This window comes from Cebus imitator, unplaced genomic scaffold (genome assembly GCF_001604975.1).
Source record: "Cebus imitator isolate Cc_AM_T3 unplaced genomic scaffold, Cebus_imitator-1.0 Scaffold389, whole genome shotgun sequence".
NCBI lineage: Eukaryota > Metazoa > Chordata > Mammalia > Primates > Cebidae > Cebus > Cebus imitator.
This window is the reverse complement of record NW_016107704.1, coordinates 1,765,065-1,787,721: the sequence shown is the minus strand read 5'-3', so window position 1 is coordinate 1,787,721 and position 22,657 is coordinate 1,765,065. Positions and strand designations below refer to the sequence as shown.

The 22,657-nt window shown below is 36.3% G+C and overlaps 1 protein-coding gene across 1 annotated transcript in view; it reads right to left on the bottom strand.

Annotated features, from left to right (window-relative positions):
- PDE10A (phosphodiesterase 10A) overlaps positions 1–22,657 on the bottom strand; it is a 339,461-nt gene that overhangs the window by 68,909 nt on the left and 247,895 nt on the right. Inside the window, 6 exon segments of the mRNA XM_017508318.2 lie at positions 2,483–2,669; positions 5,306–5,398; positions 7,729–7,871; positions 18,144–18,195; positions 19,757–19,815; positions 20,969–21,019. Of these exon segments, the coding sequence (XP_017363807.2) occupies positions 2,483–2,669; positions 5,306–5,398; positions 7,729–7,871; positions 18,144–18,195; positions 19,757–19,815; positions 20,969–21,019 (585 nt within the window).

Here is a 22,657-nt window from a genome sequence, read left to right as displayed (position 1 = left end):
TTTCCTTTCCATATTTAGCGCTTCCTTCAGGAGCTCTTGTAAGACAGGCCTGGTAGTGATAAAATGTCTCAGTATTTGCTGGTCTGTAAAGGATTTTATTTCTCCTTTGCTTATGAAGCTTAGTTTGGCCAGATATAAAATTCTGGGTTAAAAATTCTTTTCTTTAAAAATGCTGAATATTGCCCCCCCCCCCTCTGGCTTGTAACAGGGGTTCTGCAGAGAGATCTGCTATTAGTGTGATGGGCTTCCCTTTGTGGGTAACCTGACCTTTCTCTCTGGTTGCCCTTAACATTTTTGCTCTTCTCAAGGAGTATCTTTGTGGTGTTCTCTGTATTTCCTGAATTTGAATGTTGGCCTGTCTTACTAAGTTGGCGAAGTTCTAGATAATACCCTGAAGAGTGTTTTCGAACTTGGTTCCATTCTCCCTGTCACTTTGAGGTATACCAATCAAACATAGGTTTGGCCTTTTCACATAGTCCCATATTTTTTGGTGGCTTTGTTCATTCCTTTTCATTCCTTTTTCTCTAATCCTGTTTTCATGTTTTATTTCATTAAGTTACTCTTCAATCTCTGATATTCTGTATTTCCTTGATTGATTCGGCTATTGATACTTCTGTAAGCTTCAAGAAGTTCTTGTACTGTGTTTTTCACCTCCATCAGGTCATTTATGTTCTTCTCTTAAATGGTTTATTCTAGTTTGCAATTCCTCTAACCTTTCTTCAATGTTCTTAGCTTCCTTGTATTAGGTTAGAATATGCTTCTTTAGCTCAGGTGAGTTTGTTATTACCTACCTTCTGAAAACTACATCTGTCAATTCGTCAAACTCATTCTCTGTCCAGTTTTATTCCGTTCATGGCAAGGAGTTGCGATCCTTTGGAGGAGAAGAGGCATTCTTGTTTTTGAATTTTCAGCCTTTTTACACTGGTTTTTCCCCATCTTTGTGGATGTATATACCTTTGTTTTTTGATGTTGGTGACCTTTAGATGGGGTTTTTGTGTGTATGATGTCCTTTTTGTTGATGCTGATGGTATTACTTTTTGTTAATTAATAGGCCCTTCTGCTGCAGGTCTGCTGGAATTTGCTGGAGGTCCACTCCAGACACTATTTGCCTGGATATCACCAACAGAGGCTGCAGAACAGCAACCACAGCTGCCTGTTCCTTCCTCTGGAAGCTTCATCACAGAGGGAGATCCGCCAGATGCTACCTGGAGCTCTCCTATATGAGGTGTCTGCCGAACCCTGCTGGGAAGTTTCTCCCAGTCTGGAGGCCCAGGGGTCAGGGACCCACTTGAGGAGGCAGTCTGTCTCTTAGCTGAGCTCCAGTGCAGTGCTGTTCTCTTTAGAGCCAGCAGGCGGGAATGTTTAAGTCTGCTGAAGTTGTGCCCACAGCCACCCCTTCCCCCAGGCACTCTGTCCTAGGGGATGGAATTTTGATCTAAAAGCCCCTGACTGATGCTGCTGCCTTTCTTTCAGAGATACCCTACCCAGAAAGGAGGAACCTAGAGAGGCATTCTGGCACAGTGGTGGGCTCTGCCCAGTCTTAATTTCCCTGCATCTTTGTTTACACTGTGAGGGGAAACTGCCTACTCAAGCCTCAGTGATGGCAGACGCCCCTCCCCACACCAAGCTCAAGTGTCTCAGATCAACTTCAGACTGCTGTGCTGGCAGTGAAAATTTCAGGCCAGTGGACCTTAGCTTCCAGGGCTCCATGGGGATTAGATCCGCTGAGCTAGACAACTTGGCTCCCTGGCTCCAGCCCCCTTTTCAGGGGAGTGAGCGGTTCTGTCTCGCTGGCATTCCAGGTGCCACTGGAGTATGCAAAAAAAATCCTGCAGCTAGCTCAGTGTCTGCCCAAAGGGCTGCCCAGTTTTGTGCTTGAAACCCAGGGCCCTGGTGCTGTAGGCACCCGAGGGAATCTCCTGGTCTGTGGGTTGAGAAGATGGTGGGAAAAGCATAGCATCTAGGCTGGAATGCACTGTTCCTCATGGTACAGTCCCTCACAGCTTCCCTTGGCTAGGGGAGGGAGTTCCCCCACCCTTGCACTTCCCATGTGAGGTGATGCCCCCCCCTGCTTTGGTTTGTTCTCTGTGGCCTACACCCCCTGTCTAACCAGTCCCATTGAGATGAGCCAGATACCTCAGTTGGAAATGCAGAAATCACCTGCCTTCTGCATTGATCTCGCTGGGAGCTGCAGACCGGAGCTGTTCCTGTTAGGCCATCTTGCCCCACCCCCTGACTTCATTTTTCTTCTTAACAAATTCTCATCTTGAAATAAATGCAAACTATTAGGAGATTGTTCTTTTTTCTTCCAGGGCAATTTATGGCATTTTTAAAAACACGTACAATCAGGAATCACTCACTTTTCCTGGTTTGTAAAGGAAATATAAAATGAAAAAAAAAAATCCCCTTAAACTGCTTTACGAAAAAGGTTTCAAATTAATATTGAGTAGGAAAGAAATGGTACTTAATAAATACTACTTACATTAGCACAGTGTAAGGCTAAAGCACAAAAGACGGCAAACATTTTAAAGTTGTTTTCATCTGTTTTAGAGAAGGCACTGCCACTTATTTTGTTGACCATTTGCACCACACCTATCACGCTTCCTCGGCTGACGATGGGCATGCACAGGATGTTCCGCGTGGTGTAGCCTGTGTACAAGTCTACTTCTCTGTGGGGTGGGACAGAACCAAAAATAACCAAAAACAAACAAAGGCAGAAGAAATAAATGACACAGTCAATCATAAATCTCCCCTAAGTCTTTGCAATTTATATGCTTCTATTACATACGACTGTAATGGCACTTTTAGCTTCCAAATTCAGGGACAGTAACATTTCAAAGTGTTTTATTAAAACCTTTGCAAAAATATTCTAACCCACTTGTTCTTTTGTTTCCAACAGAGTTTTCTAGGATAGTCTCTAAGTGGCTTTCAGCTTCTCATTTGAAGTATCCAGCAGCCTGCTTACTAAGTAAACAGATTTTTTAAAAAGTGAATTCAGGGGAGAAATACAATTAAATTTGGTAAAATGACATGATCCTTTGAAGTTGGTCATGTTTATGAGAGATGTCACTTGCTAAACCAACTTATAGAGTTCCTACTTTAAAAGCTTAGAGCAGTGGTCAGCAAACTGCACCCAGGGGCCAAATCAGCCCTCTCTTGTTTTATAAATAAAATTGTATTAGAACACAGCCACACCATTCATTCATTGATTGTCTGATTCTGCCATCACCCTACAAGGCTGAGCTGTGGACTTGTGACAAGGACCTTAGTGCCTGTAAAGGCAAAAATACTCATCATTTGATCCTTAATAGAAAAAGTTTGCTGACTCCTATTGTGACGAGTCACGATATCTACTAAACACTGCTATCAAACTACTGTAAATATTACTCTCAACAGTCATAGCATCAATCCTGAGACTCTCCATTTCTAGAGGTTCATTAAAATCAAATTATATAATTTGGATTTGCATACATTATAAAATGTTTTTTGAAAACAGGACTGGGTAAGTTCCATAGAAACAGTGATAGAGCTAATGGGTAGGTAGTTACATCTGAGTCTTCAGTGCCTGGCTTCTCTCATTTAGCATAATGGTTTTTGAGATTCATCCACGTTGTTGCATGTATTAGTGGTTAAGTCCTTTTTATTGCTGAGTTGTATCTCTATTGAATGGATATATCATATTTTGTTTATTCATTCACCAAATAATGGACAGTATTATGTGTTAATAGCCGGTTTTTGGCAATTATGAATAATGCTGCTTTGAAGGTTTGCATACAAGTCCTGTAGCACCATGTTTTCAGTCTTCTTGTAGTAATATCTAGAAGTGGAGCTGATTTGTGGACTGTACAGTAAGTGTATGTTTAACTTTTCAAGAAACTGCAAACCTGTTTTCCCAAGCAGTTGTACCATAATATATTCCTACCAACAACGTATGAGGATACTCGTTTCTCCACATCCTGGCCAATCTTTGCTAATGCCAATGTTTTAAAGTCACAGCCATTCAAGCTGGGGTACAGTGAGGTCTCATGTCAATTACATTTATATTCCTCTCACTTCGAACATTTTTCTTGTGTTTAGCGATCAGTGAATATCTCCTTTTGTGGGGCCTTAAAATTATCTGCCCTTTTTATTAAATTGGGTTATCTTCTCATTGTTATGTTGGAAGAGTTTTCATATATTAGATGTATTTCGTCAGATATGTTTTACAAATATTTTCTCTGAATCAGTTGCTTGCATTTTCATTTTTTAAATAGTCTGACTCATACGTTTTTACATAAAGATTATACATAAGGATATGCAAATATTTTTAAATTTTAAGTACTAAATGATGTGCTTGGATTTTTAGAAAACATAAGCTTTCGGTATACCCTTAATTTATTGACAATATATATGACTAGAATATTGCTATGTTTTTATATGAGTTGTGCATATTTGACATCAATTGATCAAATATCTGAATAAACTTCCTATTGCTTATGTTATTTGTCTTTTAAAGTAAACAACGTGTTGGAATTAACTAAACACTGCTGTCAAACTACTATAAATATTTCTCTCTAACAGTCATAGGAGCAATCCTGAGACTTTCCATTTCTAGATGTTTATTAAAATCAAATTATATAATTGGGTTTGCACCTCTCAAAGAAAGTCAAAACAAAACAAAAAATCTTTATAAGCTATCCTAATATCCATCTTTAATAACATCCAATAAAAGACACAACTTCTTTAGTTACTTTGGGTCAGGTAAATTTTCCAGATCCTTTATGAATATTATCTGTGATCTTAAAACAACAGCAACAAAACTGGCATTATCATACTCATGTTAGCAGCAATGAGGAAACTGAGGCTCAGAGAGATTAAGTAACTTATGCTAGGTCAGTTAAGAGCTAATACGTGACAGAACCGTGACTCAAAGGTAGACCTACTCATCTCAAAAGTCTGCAGATTTCTTACTATGTGTTGTAGCCTTTGAGCATGTGATTTGATGGAGAATATGTTCATCACAAAATCATGACACTATAATACAAAAATCCCACAATAGCTCTATAAATGAAAACTTCTGCCTATCAGTTATTTTTATAAAATTCTAAACTCCTGTATCTAGATATCATTATATATCAGTGGATTAGAATCCATCATTTTATAAATATCTGAATATACTGACTAGTGATAGCAGAGTTGGTTCAAAGAAGAAAACTTAGGAGGAAAGAACTGAATTGGGACATGGAGAACTCAGGGTCCAGGGAAGAGGTTGCAGCTGAGTGGGACATTACAGAAGAAACCAATGGGGGCATCAGCTATTCCTTACCTGTTAAAGCGTGGGTCTGCATAGGCATCTGGAATGTTCAGGACTTCCCCTGTTCTTGCTACTTGGCCAGCAATTCCTTTCTCTATTGAAAACCTGCATATGTAAAACAGAAGGACATGCTAATTAAAATATGGATGCTGTAGAACAATTTAAAATATTCCATTGTTATCTATATTTAATTAAAAGCATTGTTTTACTTAAATGCATGTATTAATTCTACATTTACATATTCCAAATCACCTTATAAAATATGTAAAAATAACGCAGAAAAGTATTACACAGTAATCACCCAACAACCTTAAAATATTAATTCACAAATCGAGATCAAACAATCAACTAGTGTCCTCCTGCTCTGACCAATAATAATCCTTTCTGCTTGCAAAGTACCTTATAATTTACAAGATACTTAAATATAATTTTTTTTTAGTGGATTCTCAATGAAGTGTGAACAAAGGCCTACATGGCTTCAGTAATTTGCCAACATTCATCAGATACCAGTGGCACAATGAAAACTAGAATGCCAGTCTCTACCACTGTGCTTTCTTTCACATATATAACGAAACTCATGGGTTATGCCTGAGCTTGAGATATTATACAGAACTGAATTTAATGGTGTTTGCAATGCAAGTACTATACAGAAATAACACAATGTACAACTTCTAGCATTTTTACCTAATTTGTTAAAATTTAAAACAATCAAAATACAAGCATTATCTATATTTTATATCTAATATCAGTAATTTTCCTTTGTAAAAATAATTGCATACTTATATTTTTCTCATTACTATACTATTATTACACATGCACTCATTTCAAAATTTCCTTAAGATGTCTATAAGTCACAATATCTACATTTTCCATAGTTCAAAAGTAATTTCCATATTACATTACCAACATTATAGGAAATAATCATTAATGAAATAAAGCTTCACCTCTGAAGACTATCAGAAAAACTCAAAATATAATTAATACAAAAGAGAATCTACTTAAAACACCAAAGAGTGAACCAAACACTGCATAAAACTCATGGTTGCCTTTTTTCCTGGTTTTCTTGTGCTTTGAACAACATAAACATAAAGAATCAGATTGCCAGGAGCAAAGAATAGCAGAATCCATTTCATGATTTATGCTCGTTTGTGCTGGTCTGAGAGAAGTCTGAACTATAACTTACGTTCATGCTCTCTGTCGTTTGCTAACTATGGTCAGTGAAAGACCATAATTAAGAAGCAATTCTTACAGAAAAGGCTGCTATTAACCAGTCATCTGAGAGTTACAGTATATCGCACTCTCTTGTGTTTTTCTTATGCTTATAAATACAGGATTTAAGTCGTTATTTTGAAAATTAAATCAACACCAGCAGTGTTAGAGAACATTCAAATCTTCAGCAAGAGAAATGGCTTATCTAAATGACTATATCCAAACTGCTATACTGAGATCTAGCAACAACAACAAAAAACCCAACAACAAATAGACAAAAATGTTTAAAGCTCAAGTAGCAATACAGTGCCCATAAATCAGAGTTACATGAGTATAGAATATAGAGGAAGTTCTGAGAGGCAGAGCGTGGTGGGACCCCATGGTGGGGCACACGCTGAGTTTCCTTGACATTAGTTTCCTTCTATGATAGACTGCCCAAATATATAACAATCCTTAATTAAGAAGACACAGTGTTTACTAAAATGTTGTCATTACTAGAGAACTTTATGGTGTTATACAGAAAAGCAGTTAAACAAGACACATAAAGCAAAAGAAATGAAAACATCTAAAATGATTTTCTCAACTTTTGAATGTTAAGCTTGATTTTTAAACGTTTTGTCAGAGTGCTCCTTTTGTAGGTTTCCAGGTGTGATATGAGCGAGCCCCCATGCCTCCATCAGCAAAATAAACTCCATTCTGTTCATTTAAGTGACAATCGCTGCCACTTAAAAAAACAAAGACTTTAGTTTCAAGATGCAACACAAGTGTGCTACGTGAGTTACAGAGTGTATTTAAGTCATCAACTATACCAGATCAATTTCTACTACTGATTGGACTGTCAGGCCATAGGCTGGGAAGAGGTAGGGGCCAAATTGGATAAGCACACCTTTTCTCTTGGACATGGGAAAACCTGCAGATTCCAGGTGGAGTGTACCTTTACCTACCTGGGAGCACTAGAAAGTTTTTCCAACATGATTTCCAAAAGGACCGCCTCCGGAAGACGGCATTTCCAGGAGTGACGCTAAAGCTTCCTAGGCGCTGTTTCGCTGGCACTGACTGCAATGTCATTCCCAGAAGTACTACCTTCAGGAGGCGGGTCCTGGTGGGAATGATATCACAGTATGACAAGTATTGTCAGCATACCTGTGAATAGGCACAGAAAAATGGGTAACAGAACACCTGCACATCTATCGTAAGAGGATAGGACATTCTACTTCTGGCTGTACCTTATCTCTTTGGTCTTCTTGAAGACAGGCTTTCCTTCCTTTTCCTCTCCAATATCAAAAAGGTCTGAATATAACTCCTTGTTCTTATGGTCTACCTGGAAAAGTGCACAACGATCGGCATTCACCAGGTTTTTTGCATATATCTAAAGACAAATGACAAAACAAGAGTAAGCCAATGAGAAATTCAAAGAACTCACAGGTAAACTTCATCATAAAATAAATATTAATTTCAGCTGTCCTATAGTCCCACTGGATGGTATTAACATTATATGTAAATAAACATACAAGTATATGAATACAACATATATATAAAAGTCACTGTTACGTGTTCATACTAGCAGATACCAAGAGAATACACAGCTGATATGCATCCATACTGCTGTGCTGGAGGGATGCATGTCAGCTGTGTATTCTGTTACCAACTGACACTTCCATTTCAGTTGTTAAGCAGCTGCTGGCCAAACTTCCCAAGTGCTCTTCTGCCATCCTAACTCCTCTTCCAGAGCCTTTCAGGACCCCCTGGTACCTGGATCTGAGCCTCTGTCATATACTATGATCATCATTCATTCTGATTAGTTGGTGTCTCTATCAGTTGTAAAAACTATGGAATGTAACCTCAAAGGAGATACATGGTTTTCACATTTGCATTAGCTGAATTTTATTTGATGTACTGTGTAATAAAAATCTGTACTGATTATTGTTTACTATATGTCAGACACATTTGTACAATTTATATGAATTGATTTGCTTGTTCCTCACAATAACAATATTAACTCAGGAAAATTTTTATCCCCATTTTACATATTAGGAAAATTGAGGCACCGAGAAGTAACTTAACTTGCCCTATTATTACATGAATAGTAAATTGTAGATTTTGTATTTGACCTAATACTAGCTGTTCCCATGTCCTATGCTTTTACAACAAATATCTTTTCCATTTCTAAATGGAAAACCATGTATTCATTTCATCACTCATTTGTTCTTCCATTTCCTTCAGCAAATATTTCTTCAATGCCTAACATATCCTACTGTCCTGAGTGGGTTGGGGCTATAGCTGTGTCATGAATACAGTATTTACCTACATTGAGAATTCTGGTAACTTCAACTATCCAGGTCATAGCCATGAAGTTATTCCTTGGAGAAAAAAAATTCGTCCTTAGAGTAAAACAGCCATCACAAAGTTACCTGTCTTCATCCCACTATAACATGCTGTGCTCACTGCTACTACAGAACTGTATTCGTACACCCAACAAATATTGGCTGTGCCCACTCCGCAGGGACTGAGTATACTGCCTAGTATGAGCATCAGGACTTCTAGGTTACTTCCCACCTCCCTTAGCCTGTAAGCTGTATCAACAGCAGAAACTGCTTCTCTTTTCCTGCAGTATTCCAAACGCCCAGAACAAGGGTGAGTTAGGGCCAGCTAAATTTTGTGGTCCAAACCCAGCCCCCTGCTTGTTAATGTAAATGACATTTTTATTGGGAAATAGCCATGTTCATTGATTTCTGTACTTTTTATGGCTGCTACACAGCAAAGCCGAGTAGCTGCAAGAGCGTATAGCCCACGAAGCACAACAAATTCCTATACCATTTGTACCGGCCTAAATCAGAAAAGAACAATTTTTTCCAGTTGTTTTTACAATGTATGCTGTGTCACTGACACTGAAACTATAAAACAAACTATAACAAAGAAACTACAAAAAAGAAAATCACAGATTTACTTTAGAAACAGAAGTTATAAATAAAAATCTGACCAAATCAAATTTAGCAATAAGCAAACAAATATGACAATATGAAAAACAGACTTTATTCTGAACCATCCAGTTGTATAAAGTCTATTATCATAATTCATAAGAGCAATAAGATGGAGAAAAGTCTGCAAGATTATCTTCACGGCTGTCAATAAAAGCATGTGATGAGACTGTGTGTGGTGGCTCATGCCTATAATCCCAGAACTTTGAGAGACTGAAGTTGGCAGATCTCTTGAGCCCAGGAGTTTGAGACCAGCCTGGGTAACATGGTGAGAACCCGCCTCTACAAAAAAATACAAAAATTATTTGGGCCTGGTGGCATGCATCTAAGTTGCAACTACTCAGAAGGTTGAGGTGGGATGATTTCTTGAGCCCACAAGGCAGAGGCTGCAGTGAGCCATAACTATGCCACTGTACTTCAGTATGGATGACAGAGCAAGAGCCCATCTCAAAAACAAAACAAACAAAACAAAAAGCATGTGATGCCACTCAGCAATTATTCACGATAAAAAGTTTAATAAAATGGGATAAAAGAATATATAGAAAACCTAATAATGTTTTCCTAAAAACAACGGTCCATATTATACCAAATAGTAAAACAACAGAATCACTGCATTAAGATATTAAAGTTAAGAACAAGACAAAGGTATTTTATCAGCATCATTAGCATGCCAATAGGCAAGAAAAAGATATGTGAAGTGTACATATTTGAAGAGATCAAAGTTTGTTTGAGGATGATGTTATTTCATATGTCGAAAAAACAAGAAAATCAACTGGGAACAATTATAGACAGTAAGAAGGCTTCTGTGGCCGGGCGCAGGGGTTCACACTGTAATCTCAGCGCTTTGGGAGGCCAAGGCCCTTGGATTGCTTGAGCTCAGGAATGTGAGATCAGCCTGGGCAACATGGTGAAATCCCTTCTCTACTAAAAACATGAAAATTAGCTGTGCATGGTGGCATGCACCTCTACTCCCAGCTACTTTTTGGAACGCTGAGGTTGGAGGATGGCTTGAGCCAGGGAGGCAGAGTTGGTAATGAGCGGAGATTGTGCCACTGCACTCCAGCTAGGATGACAGAGTCAGACCCTGTCTAAAAAGAAGAAAAATAGGCTTCTGTTTTAGGATGAGCATTTCCAAACATATGTTTACCTTTTCACTCTCCCCATGTATTAAGCTTTAACTTTGAAATGACACTCAGATGCTGAAAAGGAGTTAAAAATATCTAGATATATTTTAGAATTATTTATAAACTCCAAGCATCAGAAAGTCAATCTAAAAGCCATCCCAACTCCCCTACACATGCACACACACAGGCATACACATAGGTTTACCTATAAGTGGAACAATATATATATATTTTTATACTTTAAGTTCTGGCGTACATGTGCAGATCATGCAGGATTATTACACAGTTACACACATGCCATGGTGGTTTGCTGCATCCCCCGTCATCTACATTAGGTATTTCTCCTAATGCTATCCCTCCCAAATCCGCCTACCCCCTGCTATCCCTTCGCCAGCTTCCCAACCCCCCAACAGGCCCCAGTGTGTGATGTTCCCCTCCCTGTGTCCATGGGTTCTCATTGTTCAACTCCCGCCTATGAGTGAGAACATGCGGTGTTTGGTTTTCTGTTCTTGTGTCCATTTGCTGAGAATGATGGTTTCCAGCTTCATCCATGTCCCTTCAAAGGACATGAACTCACACATTTTTATGGCTGCAAAGTATTTCATGGTGTATAGGTGCCACATTTTCTTTATCCAATCTATCATTGATGGGCATTTGGGTTGGTTCCAAGTCTTTGCTACTGCAAACAGTGCCACAATGAACATACATGTGCACATGTCTTAAGAACAATTTATAATCAGTATTCCTTATAGCAACAATAGATTTAAAATTCAGTTAAAATATGTCTTCAAATTTGTAAGGGAAACTTATTTTAAGCCTAAATTTCTTTACCAAGTCAAACTAGCAGAAAGGCGAAATAAAGTTATTTCAGAAGTGTAAAGTACTTAGAAATGTACTATCTTTGAATTATTTCAGAAAGGGAAATGGGCTCAAGCAAAAATAAACAAATAGATAAATAAATTCAAGAGCACGTGGGAAGACACGGGGTCCAAGAAAAACTGAGGAGCAAAGAAATCATTAAAACTATACTGAAACTGTAACACTTGTTAGTAAATGAAATCTAAGAAATTATAGGCCATGAAAATTAATTTAAAAAACACGGAATATATAAAAATATTTATATATCTAAAACTATGTAAGGGTAGCAGGTAAGAAAAGTAAAAAAAATAAGGAAACAACTGTGCTTCATTTATTATCTTGTTGGTTAAGTGGGTGATATGATATAAACACTGATTATTGATTGATATCAAACTTCATTCTAAACACAAGATGACAGCTGTCAGGGCTATTGCTATCATCATGTAAAGGGAAACTGCCTGAGAATAAGGACTTCACAAAGTAAGCTGAACTGAGAAACAGAGAAAGATACATTCCTGAAAAGATGATTTGGGCCCCCATGGCCACTAATTATATAAGCCTGAACATTCATAGGCTTTTCAGAGGTCTGAGTCAGTAAATCCTCCCTTTTATTATCTCAAACTAATTCGAGTTAAGTAGTTGATGTTTTCAGATATGAAAGGAAATGTAAAGTACCTACAAATTTATAAAAATTGATTTGAAAGTCTAACTCATTGATTCCCAACCAGCAGCTGAGCCACCTGGCCCCGGGGCATCTGGAAGCAAGTGCAGGTATGTTTGTTGGTTATGAGTTCTCGTAAGCTACAGATGCTGAGTATCTGCAGTGCTCAGGACAGCACTGTGCCAGGGGAGACTGCTCTGCCCAAATGTCAGCACTGCCCCGCTGAGAAGCAGTGACCATGATGAACTGATCACCTAGGAATTTAAGAATTACCCAGATTTGCTCGTCTGGAAATAATAATCTTCTGTATTATGAAAAAGTTCCTCAAAAAAGTCTAGCCTTGTTCCTCACTTGTTTCCTCATCTAGGGTTATCTTTGCAAAACACAAATTTGATGTTGCACCTCTAGTTTACAAGCCTTAATTCAAAACTCCCCCCAACTCTGAGTGACTTAGCCCTTCTAGGGCCTTTCTACACAGGAACACACTGTCCCCCCATCCCCTAAAGTACACCCTCTTCCCTCTTTGCCTGTGTAACTTCCACACATCCACCAGAACAAGGTCACAGTATCGGAACTGGGCCTCCCCAGCTACATTAGATCCCATCATGAGCTTTCAGAGCACTGTTCTGCTCCTTCATAGGCCTGACTCTGACTGCAGTTTCACATTTATGTTGACATTTGGCTCATGTCTGTCTCCCAACAGACTACAAGCTCAACGAGGACAGAGACTGTTAAGGGCTTTGCTCATCATTTGATAACTCCAGCTACTACATATTACAGGAATATAACAGATTCCCAAGAAACATTATAGCAGAAAAGGGTGAATGAAAACTTGAAGGATCCAATATCATGGAAGAAACTAAAAAAAGAATCACAGTTCTACTCCTAGTAAGACCCTAATGTGTCTTATTTATATCAAACATTAAGGGAACAAATAATACATATATTATTTAAACCACTTCAGTGCATAGAAAAGCATGGAACATTTCTTAGCTAATTTTCTAAGTGTAGCATAACCCAATACCAATACCACCCAAGGATAGACAAAAAGAACCACTGAGCAATTTGATATATGAAAATAGATGCAAAACTTGGAAATAAATATTAAGGACCAATCCAGGAAAAAAGAAAACATTACTATTAAATAGCCTTTATAGCAAAAATGTAAGAGTCCTTCAACATTGAGTAACAATATAATTGTCTACTCTGATCATTTTTAAATAGCTTACAAAAATGTGATAATAACCAACACCAAATCAGATGCAAACTCACAGAAAATTAGGAATAGAAGGAAGTGTTTTAAAATTCATAAATTATATCTGCTGTGGACTCACAACAAATATATTTAACAATGAAATGTGAGAAGTACATACATCAAGAAAAATAAATATATCCTCTTTTTGATATCTGTTGCTTCCATTCAACAGTGTTCATTAGGTTCTAGCTAATACATTAACAAACAAAGAAATAAGTATTATAAAAACTGGAAAAAAAGAACCAATAGAACCACTACTATTGTGAATTATAAATCACTGTTTATCTTGAAAACTAAACACTATAAACACTGTTTATCTTGAAAACTAAACACTGTCTTGAAAACTGGAACAATAAGTTAACTATGGGGGACCCATGCTCAATACATTCAGTCAAGAGAGATTTTTTTTTTAAATTATACTTTAAGTTCTGGGGTACATGTGCAGATCTTGCAGGATTATTGCATAGGTACATACATGCCATGGTGGTTTGCTGTCTCCATCCCCCCATCACCTACACCAGGCAATTCTCACAACATCATCCCTCTCCAATCTCCCCACCCCCCACTGTCCTCCCCCTAGTTCCCCAGCCCTCAACACACTCCTGTGTGTGATGTTCCTCTCCCTGTGCCCATGTGTTCTCATTGTCCAACACCCACTTATGAGTGAGAATACGCTGTTTGGTTTTCTGCTCTTGTGTCAGTTTGCTAAGAATGGTTTCCAGATTCATCCATATCCCTACAAAGGATATGAACTCATCCTTTTTTATGTCTGCATAGTATTCCACGGTGTATATGTGCCACATTTTCTTTGTCTAGTCTATCATTAATGGGCATTTGGGTTGGTCCCAGGTCCCTGCTATTGTAAACTGTGCTGCAATGAATACAAGTGTGCATGTGTCTTTATAATAGAATGGTTTATAATCCTTTTGGTATATGCCCAGTAATGGAATTGCTGGGTCAAATGGAATTTCTATTTCTAGATCCTTAAGGAATCACCACACTGCCTTCCACAATGGTTGAACTAATTTACACTCCCACCAACAATGTAAAAGTGTTCCTATTTCTCCACATCCTCTTCAGCATCTGTTGTCTCCAGATTTTTTAATGATCACCATTCTAACTGGCATGAGATGGTATCTCGATGTGGTTTTGATTTACATTTCTCTAATGACCAGTGATGATGAGCATTTTTTCATATGTTTGTTGGCCTCATAAACGTCTTCGTTTGAAAAGTGTCTATTCACATCTTTTGCCCACTTTTGAATGGAGAGTAATTTTTAAAAAACTGAAAATAAGAAACTGTCTTTGGATAGGAAGATGCCATATGCTGAAGGTATCAATTCAAGTTTTCTATAAATTTAAGGCAATTCCAATATAAATTATGCACCATAATGAATGGAAATTCATCACAGGAATGCAAGGTTAGTTTAACATCTGACATTCAATTGATGTAATAGACACTATCAATAGAATTAAAAATAAAAACCATATGATCATCTACACTGATGCACAAAAATTGTTTGACAAAATGTAACACATTTGCATGATAAAAACACTTTAAAAAGTAGGAACAAAAGGGAATTTCCTCAACATGATAAAGGCCATCTATGAAAAACCCACAAATAACATTATACTTAATGGCAAAAGACTAAATGTTTCTCCCTTGATATCAGGAACAAGATAAGAATGTCCACACTTAGACTTCTTTTCAGTATTGTGCTGTAGGTTCTAGCCAGGACAATCAAGCCAGAAAAAGAAATAAAACACATTTGGATTGGAAAGTAGGGAGTAAAACTATCTCTAATTATAGAAGACATGATCATATATGTATATGTGTGTGTGTGTATCTGTGTGTGTATATATGTATGTGTGTGTATTTGCATGTGTGTAAATATATCTATATATATGTGTATGTGTAATCCACTAAGAAACTATTGGAACTAACATATGAGTTCATCAAGTTTGCAGGATACATAATCAATGTATAAAAAAACCAATATTGTTTCTACATATTTGCAGTATAAAATCAAAAATTAAAATTAAGAAAACAAATTCCATTTATAATAGCATTAAAAAAATACTTAGTAATAAATTGGCCAAAATGAAAGCAATACTTATTCTCAAAAATCATAAAACATTGTTGAAAAAAATTAAGATCTAGATAAATGGAAAAATGTTCATGTATTAGAAGACTTAATTTTCTTCCAGTTGTTAAGATGGCAATAATTTCAAATTGCTCTACAGATTCAACATAATTCCTATAAGCATCTCACCTGATTTCTTTGTAGAAATTGACCTGCTACTTATACAATTTAAATGTATTTGTTAGGTACCCAGAAGAGCTAAAAGAATCTTTAAGGAACTCACACTTCCTAATTTCAGAACTTACTATAAAACCACAGTAATCAATAAAGTGTACTGGCATTACCAAAGACATACAGAGCAACAGAATAGCACTGAGAATTCAGATATAGAACCATATTTTATATTCAACTGATGTGCTGGGAAAAAACTTGATAGCTACCTGAAAAGGAATGAAACTAGACCTTTGCCAAACAGCATATACAAAAACTAACTCAAAACAGATAAAAAACCTAAATGTAAGAGTTAAAAGCCATAAAACTCTTAGGCAAAAGTATCTAAGTAAATTCTTATGATCTCTGATTTGGCTCAGATATAAAACAAAAGCATAAAGAACAAAAGAAAAAAATAGCTAAATTGGATTTCATCAAAATTAAAATCTTTTGTGCCTCAAAAAATACTATCAAGAAAGTGAAAAGACAACCTATCAAAATGGGAGAAAATATTAGCAAAGCAATTATGAGACAAAGTTATATCTAGACTATATGAAGAACTCTTAACAAGTCAATAACAAAAATACAAAGAATTCCATTAAAACATGGTCAATGGCTCTGAATAGATATCTCTCCTAAGGCAATATACACATGGCCAATAAGCACATGAAAAAATGCTCAGCATCATTAGTCACTAGAGAAATACTAATCAAAACCACACTAAGCTAGCAGTTTATACCCACTATAATGAAAAAGTCAGATAATAACCAGTGTTGGTGAAGATGTGGAGAAATCAGAACTCTTGTGCACAACTGTTGGGAATGAAAAGTAGTGCAACTGCCATGGAAAGTCTGGGAGTTCCTCAAAAAGTTAAACATAGAACTACTACATTACCCAGCAATTCCACTCCTATGAATATACCCTGAACAATGGAAAACAGGCATTCAAACAAAAACTTGTAGAGGAACATTCACAGCAGCACTATTTACAAGAGCTAAAATGTGGAAACAACCCAAATGTCTATCAACTGATAAACTGATTTTTTTAATGTGGTATATATATCCATAAAATGGAATATTATTTGGTCATAAAAAGAAATGAGGAACTGACATATGTACAATATGTATGAACTTTGAAAATATTATGCTAGGTGAAAGAAGCAAGGCACAAAACGCCACATATTTTGTGATTCTTTTTGTATAAAATGCCCAGAATTGGCAAACCCATGGAGAAAGAAAGCAGACAATGGTTGCTTAAGGCTGATGAGGCAAGGGGAAATAGAGGAATAAGGAAGTGATAAGCTAAGGAGGTGACAGCTATCAAGTTACTTTATGAAGTAATGAAAGTGTTCTAAGTTTGACTGATGATAGTTGCACATATCCATGAATATACTAAAAACCACTGAACACCTTAAATGTATGAACTGTATAGTATGTAAATTACATTTCAATAAAGCTGTTTTTAAAAATATTAACAATACAAGGAACGATCAATAATTGCTTCTTGTACCCCTAGTATAAGCTCAGTGTCAGTCTACATTTTAACTTTGTATTTTTCTTAAAGCTATTCATTGCTTTACAAATTCCTTCAGTTGTTTCATAACAAGAGAAAAGTTATTTTAATGTAAAATTATTCTATTTTTATCTAGATAAAAACATAGAAATAATTTATCACACAACGAGTGTGCTGAAGTTAATTACTTGCGTTATTCTCCAATTACCCTTGGTAAACTTTCTGTCTCTACAAGACACTGCACAAAGCACAATTCATACTTGTCTTTTACTATGTCAAATAAAAAAATCTATCACTATGCATCATAAAATCTCTAGATGAGGGCACTCCTTACTGCAGAAGAGTACTGTATTTTGAGATGGACCAGAAAAATGAGGAGAAGAAATAACATTTATTAAAGCACATAACAGAACATGAATAGTACCAAGAAAGCCTGGGCATCCATGACATACACCCACACATTTTGACAACTAGAAGTCACTTCCGAATGAAGTCTCACTAGAGACCTAAGAGAGTAGCATAGGGAAATATGCCTGTAACTCGACGTCATACACCTTTTGGCTCACAAATGCCTGAGAACATCTAGGAGAAAAGCATAATTAAGACTAGAAATAAGTAGAATGAACTTGAAGATCAGTAAAAAAAAAAAATCATTTGAGAATTCCTAACATATCCCATATATAAGAGGTGTTTTGAAGAACATAAAAAGAAACCAATGTCTTGTCTAAGTATAGCTCTCCATCAATAAAGAAAAGTTTGGAGATTTTTAAAAATGTTATTCAAACTTACTCCACCAAAATGAACAGAAGTGACAAAGAGATCAAGGTGAATTCCTAAGCACCACATTTGCATAATACTTAAAAGTGCCTGTGAAGGAGTAAGTTTAAATGTTCTGTCACATATTAGCACCATGGGCCTAAGAGTTAAATAAAATCATATTCAGAACAAAAACAACCTACCATTATGTGTTCAAGTAGAGAATCTATTGCAACTATGTTATCAAAATATGTTCTGGAAAAAAAAAAAACATAAATCCTGTAAGTAATTTTATTAGATCACAGTACATATTAAACTTTAAATGCATTTCCTGGTTTTGTCTACATTCAAATAAAAAACATAAAGATATATAAAAATATTTTTTAATTAGTATAGTAATATTATTTTAAAGAGACAAATAAAACTTTATTATTGACCTTAGCATGAGAATTCTAATTCCAGAGAATGCAATCAGTATTTATTTTACTGATAGGTATCAGTGTAGAGAGAAAGTTTATTGCATTTAAAAAGTATGCAGAAATAAAATTGCATTCACCGTATTTAATATTTTATTAATAACTCTGATCTACAATAAAAATATTTAAATGTGCTAAATCTCAATAGTTATATATAAATTATTGCTGAAAAACTGGAGAAAGTTAATATTTAGCTTAAGTGTACTAAGAAAGTAACATAAATCATTTGAGCAGAAATGTCAGATTACAAGTAATGTTATGGATCTAGTGACTTTATATGAATATATATTCATTATTAAAAACAGCAAGTAAATGTTTCAAAGACAAATAGTACATATACTAAAATGTAAACCTGAAAAAAGATAAATCAATAGGCATGTAACATACAGAAAATGTAAAGAAGAACTCTTAAGATAGACTCTACTGTCTAGGTAACGCTCTACTTAGTTGGCTGAGGTAACTGAGGGGGGCTTTTGCAGTCCCATGCTTCTTTAATTGTGTTATTTCAAAAAAGACATGTAACATAAACTAGTAACTTCAAACTAATTAATGAGGCTCAACAATAATTACTGATGAGTCAATTATTAAGTGCATATACAGTGATATGAAACATAACACGCCATAGTTAGTGCCGGAGGCCACAGAGGAACAAAGTACATTCCTCCTTTAGTAAGCTTGTAGGTCATGACCCTAAAGTTACCACATCCTGGGGCATATTTTAGATTTCAGTGATTAATTATATGGGTCAAATATATAGAAAATATCCCCTGTGATAAATAAAACCAATAAAAATATGTGATTTAATAAATGCCTATTACATAAGTGCTTCCACTACCAGCCAAAGAGTTTTTCTAGGTCAAACCAGGGAAATGGAACATTTTATCAGAAATGATAACTGAAATACTATATATGGGAAAATTTAAATAATAATATTAATAATGTTTAATTTACGGACATTGTTAGACAAACCAAATAGGACTTTTTGGGGAAAAAAACAAAACAGAGCATTTTTTCTTCTACTGTAGCCATTATTCTCCTGCAAAAATAGATATATTCAGTGTCTTTAACATGTTCTAAGAGAGTCTATTTAGACAATAAACATCAAACTGAAAATTAAGATCATCACGTATATATCTGCAACCCTTCACTTTAGAGTGAACGTAAGTGGGAATATAGCTCTACAGTCCATAATATGATTATCCGTACTTCCCAGACTACTTGTAAAGATGGATCTTCAATTACCAGCTGCAACAGACAGTAGTATATTTCTGCCACAGGCTGCACTTAATTTAAACCGCTGATAACCAAGAACTACGACATAACAAGAAATGAACACTTACTTTGATACATCGAGTAGAAAGTCATTCAATTCAGTCTGTTTGGCAAGGCCTCTGCATACCTACCATATAAAATAAAAGCTACAATTATAAAAGAATTCTGCTTATTCAAAAATAAAACTTCCAGAATACTATTTATTTATTGAAAGAAGGCCTAACACAATCACATGCATTATAATGTAATAATAATACCAACAACCATTACTATTTACTGAATACTTAAATGTGCTAAACGTTGTTCTAAGTATATTTATTGTCTCAGTCACCACAAAACATTACAGGTTTGGAATTTATATTTCGTACTGGAGTCATAAAGATGTTAAGAACATGCTGAGGCTGGAGACGTAATAAGGGACAGAAGCAGCGCTCAGCTCCAGGGAGTCTACTCAAGTCCCTCTTTAGAACTCCTTTACACTGTCCTTTTAAAAATTGTAGGTGAGCATATATTCCACCTATATTTGATAATTCAAGAGTCTTTTCTACTCCTTTATCCTACAGCTTGATTTTTCTTCCTTGCATACAGTTCCTCCCTTATCAACCTCAATTTGCTGAAACAGAAGTAGAAAAATAAAACCACCGCTAAAAATTGAGAGAGGGAGAAAATACCTAACAATGCCACATTGCTACTATGTTCTTGAACTTTAAAGTCTAACCACCAGTAAAACTCTAAGTAGTTGGTGATTTTTAAATACCTTCAAGAGAACCAGATATCTTAAAGTTAGTATGTTTCACAGACTACTTAGAGGAAAATTTAATTTAGGAAACGGAATCATAAATATATCAATGCAACTCCAGTAGGAGATTGTTCCTAGGTTTTCAGTAGAAAGTATTATAGTAGGACATATGCCATTTATTGCATAAATTGTGCATGTGTGTATTTTATATATAGATATATATGTATCTGAATACACACACATATAATTGCAAAATAAGGTGGGAGTAAGCAGATATAAATGATTAAATTAAAATTTCCAGGAACAATGGAAAATTCTAATATCCCAAAATAAGGCTTTTGGTGACTTAACCTTGACTTCAGTCTTCAATGCTACACTTTACTTTTTTTTAATATACATTTTATTGCATTTTAGGTTTTGGGGTACATGTGAAGAACATGCAAGATTTTTGCATAGGTACATACATGGCAAACCACAATACTACACTTTAAAAAACTCTTCTCTCTTAGGAAGCCCCTGCAAAAACACTCCAAAGACTCACCTGCACCTGATGTATTGCTACTGAAGCCCAGGCAAGATTTGCTGTTGCAACCTAAAAAAATTAGAAACACATACCTATAAATAGTAATATATTATACATGTATAACAAGTTTTTATTAGTCATCTCAACAAAGGACTGTGGCATACATGTATATGAAGAATTTTCTGAGATCACTGAGGTTTGAACATTTTGCCAAACACAAAGCACCAGTTATTTACAAGGTTTTTCTTTTATATTTCCCCTTCTATTTAATTGACTTTAATGTTCTCTTGTTCATCTTAATTTTGGATAAAATGGAAAACAAACTGATTGTTAAGAGAGCTATAGCCCAATGATTTAAACATAATTATTATTTTTCAGCTTAACAAAAATACTATCAAAAAGAAATCTAATGACTTTAAATAATGAAATATTTCTAAAATGTAAAAATCATATATATATATATATATACATACATATATACATACATGCACACTAGCTAACGAGTTGCTCAAAATTACTAGCTATTCTACTTCTTTTATTATTCACTCATTCAGCCAATATTCATGAGTGCCTATTATGTACCAGGCACTATTCTAGGTGCTGGAGATACCGTAGTAAAGAACAGACATGGAGGAGCTTTCTTTGTACTCCAGGGAGAAAGACAAGAAAGGAAATAAGTGTAGCCCATAATATATTAGACGGTGACAGGTGCCACAGAGAAAAAGCAGCAGGAAGAGAGAAAGACATACTGGATAGGAGCCATTCAAAAGTACATGAAGTATTCAGGGAAGGCCTTGTAGAGAAGGCAACATTTGAGGAAATTCCCAAAGGATGTGGCCATGATGAGGATAAAGGGAGAGAAGAAAAATGCAAAGGCCTGAGCAATAGCCTGTCAGCCTTGCCCAGGGGCCCAGCGTGGCTGAAGTGAGTGAGGGTCAGCTGGAGTAGGTCAGCCTTGCCCAGGGACCCAGTATGGCTGCAGTGAGTGAGGGTCAGATGGAGTAGGTCAGCCTCGCCAAGGACTCAGTGTGGCTTGTGAGTGAGGGTCAGCTGGAGTAGGTCAGCCTTGCCCAGGGACCCAGTGTGGCTGGTGAGTGAGGGTCAGCTGGAGTAGGTCAGCCTTGCCCAAGGACCCAGTGTGGCTGGCGAGTGAGGGTCAGATGGAGTAGGTCAGCCTTGCCCAGGGACCCAGTGTGGCTGGTGAGTGAGGGTCAGATGGAGTAGGTCAGCCTTGCCCAGGGACCCAGTATGGCTGGAGTGAGTGAGGGTCAGATGGAGTAGGTCAGCCTCGCCAAGGACTCAGTGAGGCTGAAGTGAGTAAGGGGCAGCTGGAGTAGCATGGGATGTGGTCATTCAGGCAAGTGGACAGGAATTAGGTCGCTGAAGGGAACTGGTTCATATTGGATGTGATATTTTAATATTTGGTTTTAGTATTAATGAGCCAATTCAGTGAATAGTGAATGGAACTCATGGTTTTCCAAATGTATTTGACACTAGAAACTTTTTTTCAGGACACGAGCTAAGAAAAAGACATTTTAAAAAAGACTTAACCAGAGTGTGAAAATTCTCCAAGTCATTCTACTACTTTCTATGACTAAGAGTATGGCATACCTTTTATTGTTATAATGGATTGTTTTTTGTTTGTTTTGTGGTTGTGTGTGTGTGTGTTTTCTTTTCTTTTCTTTTTCTTTTTTTTTTTTTTTTTTT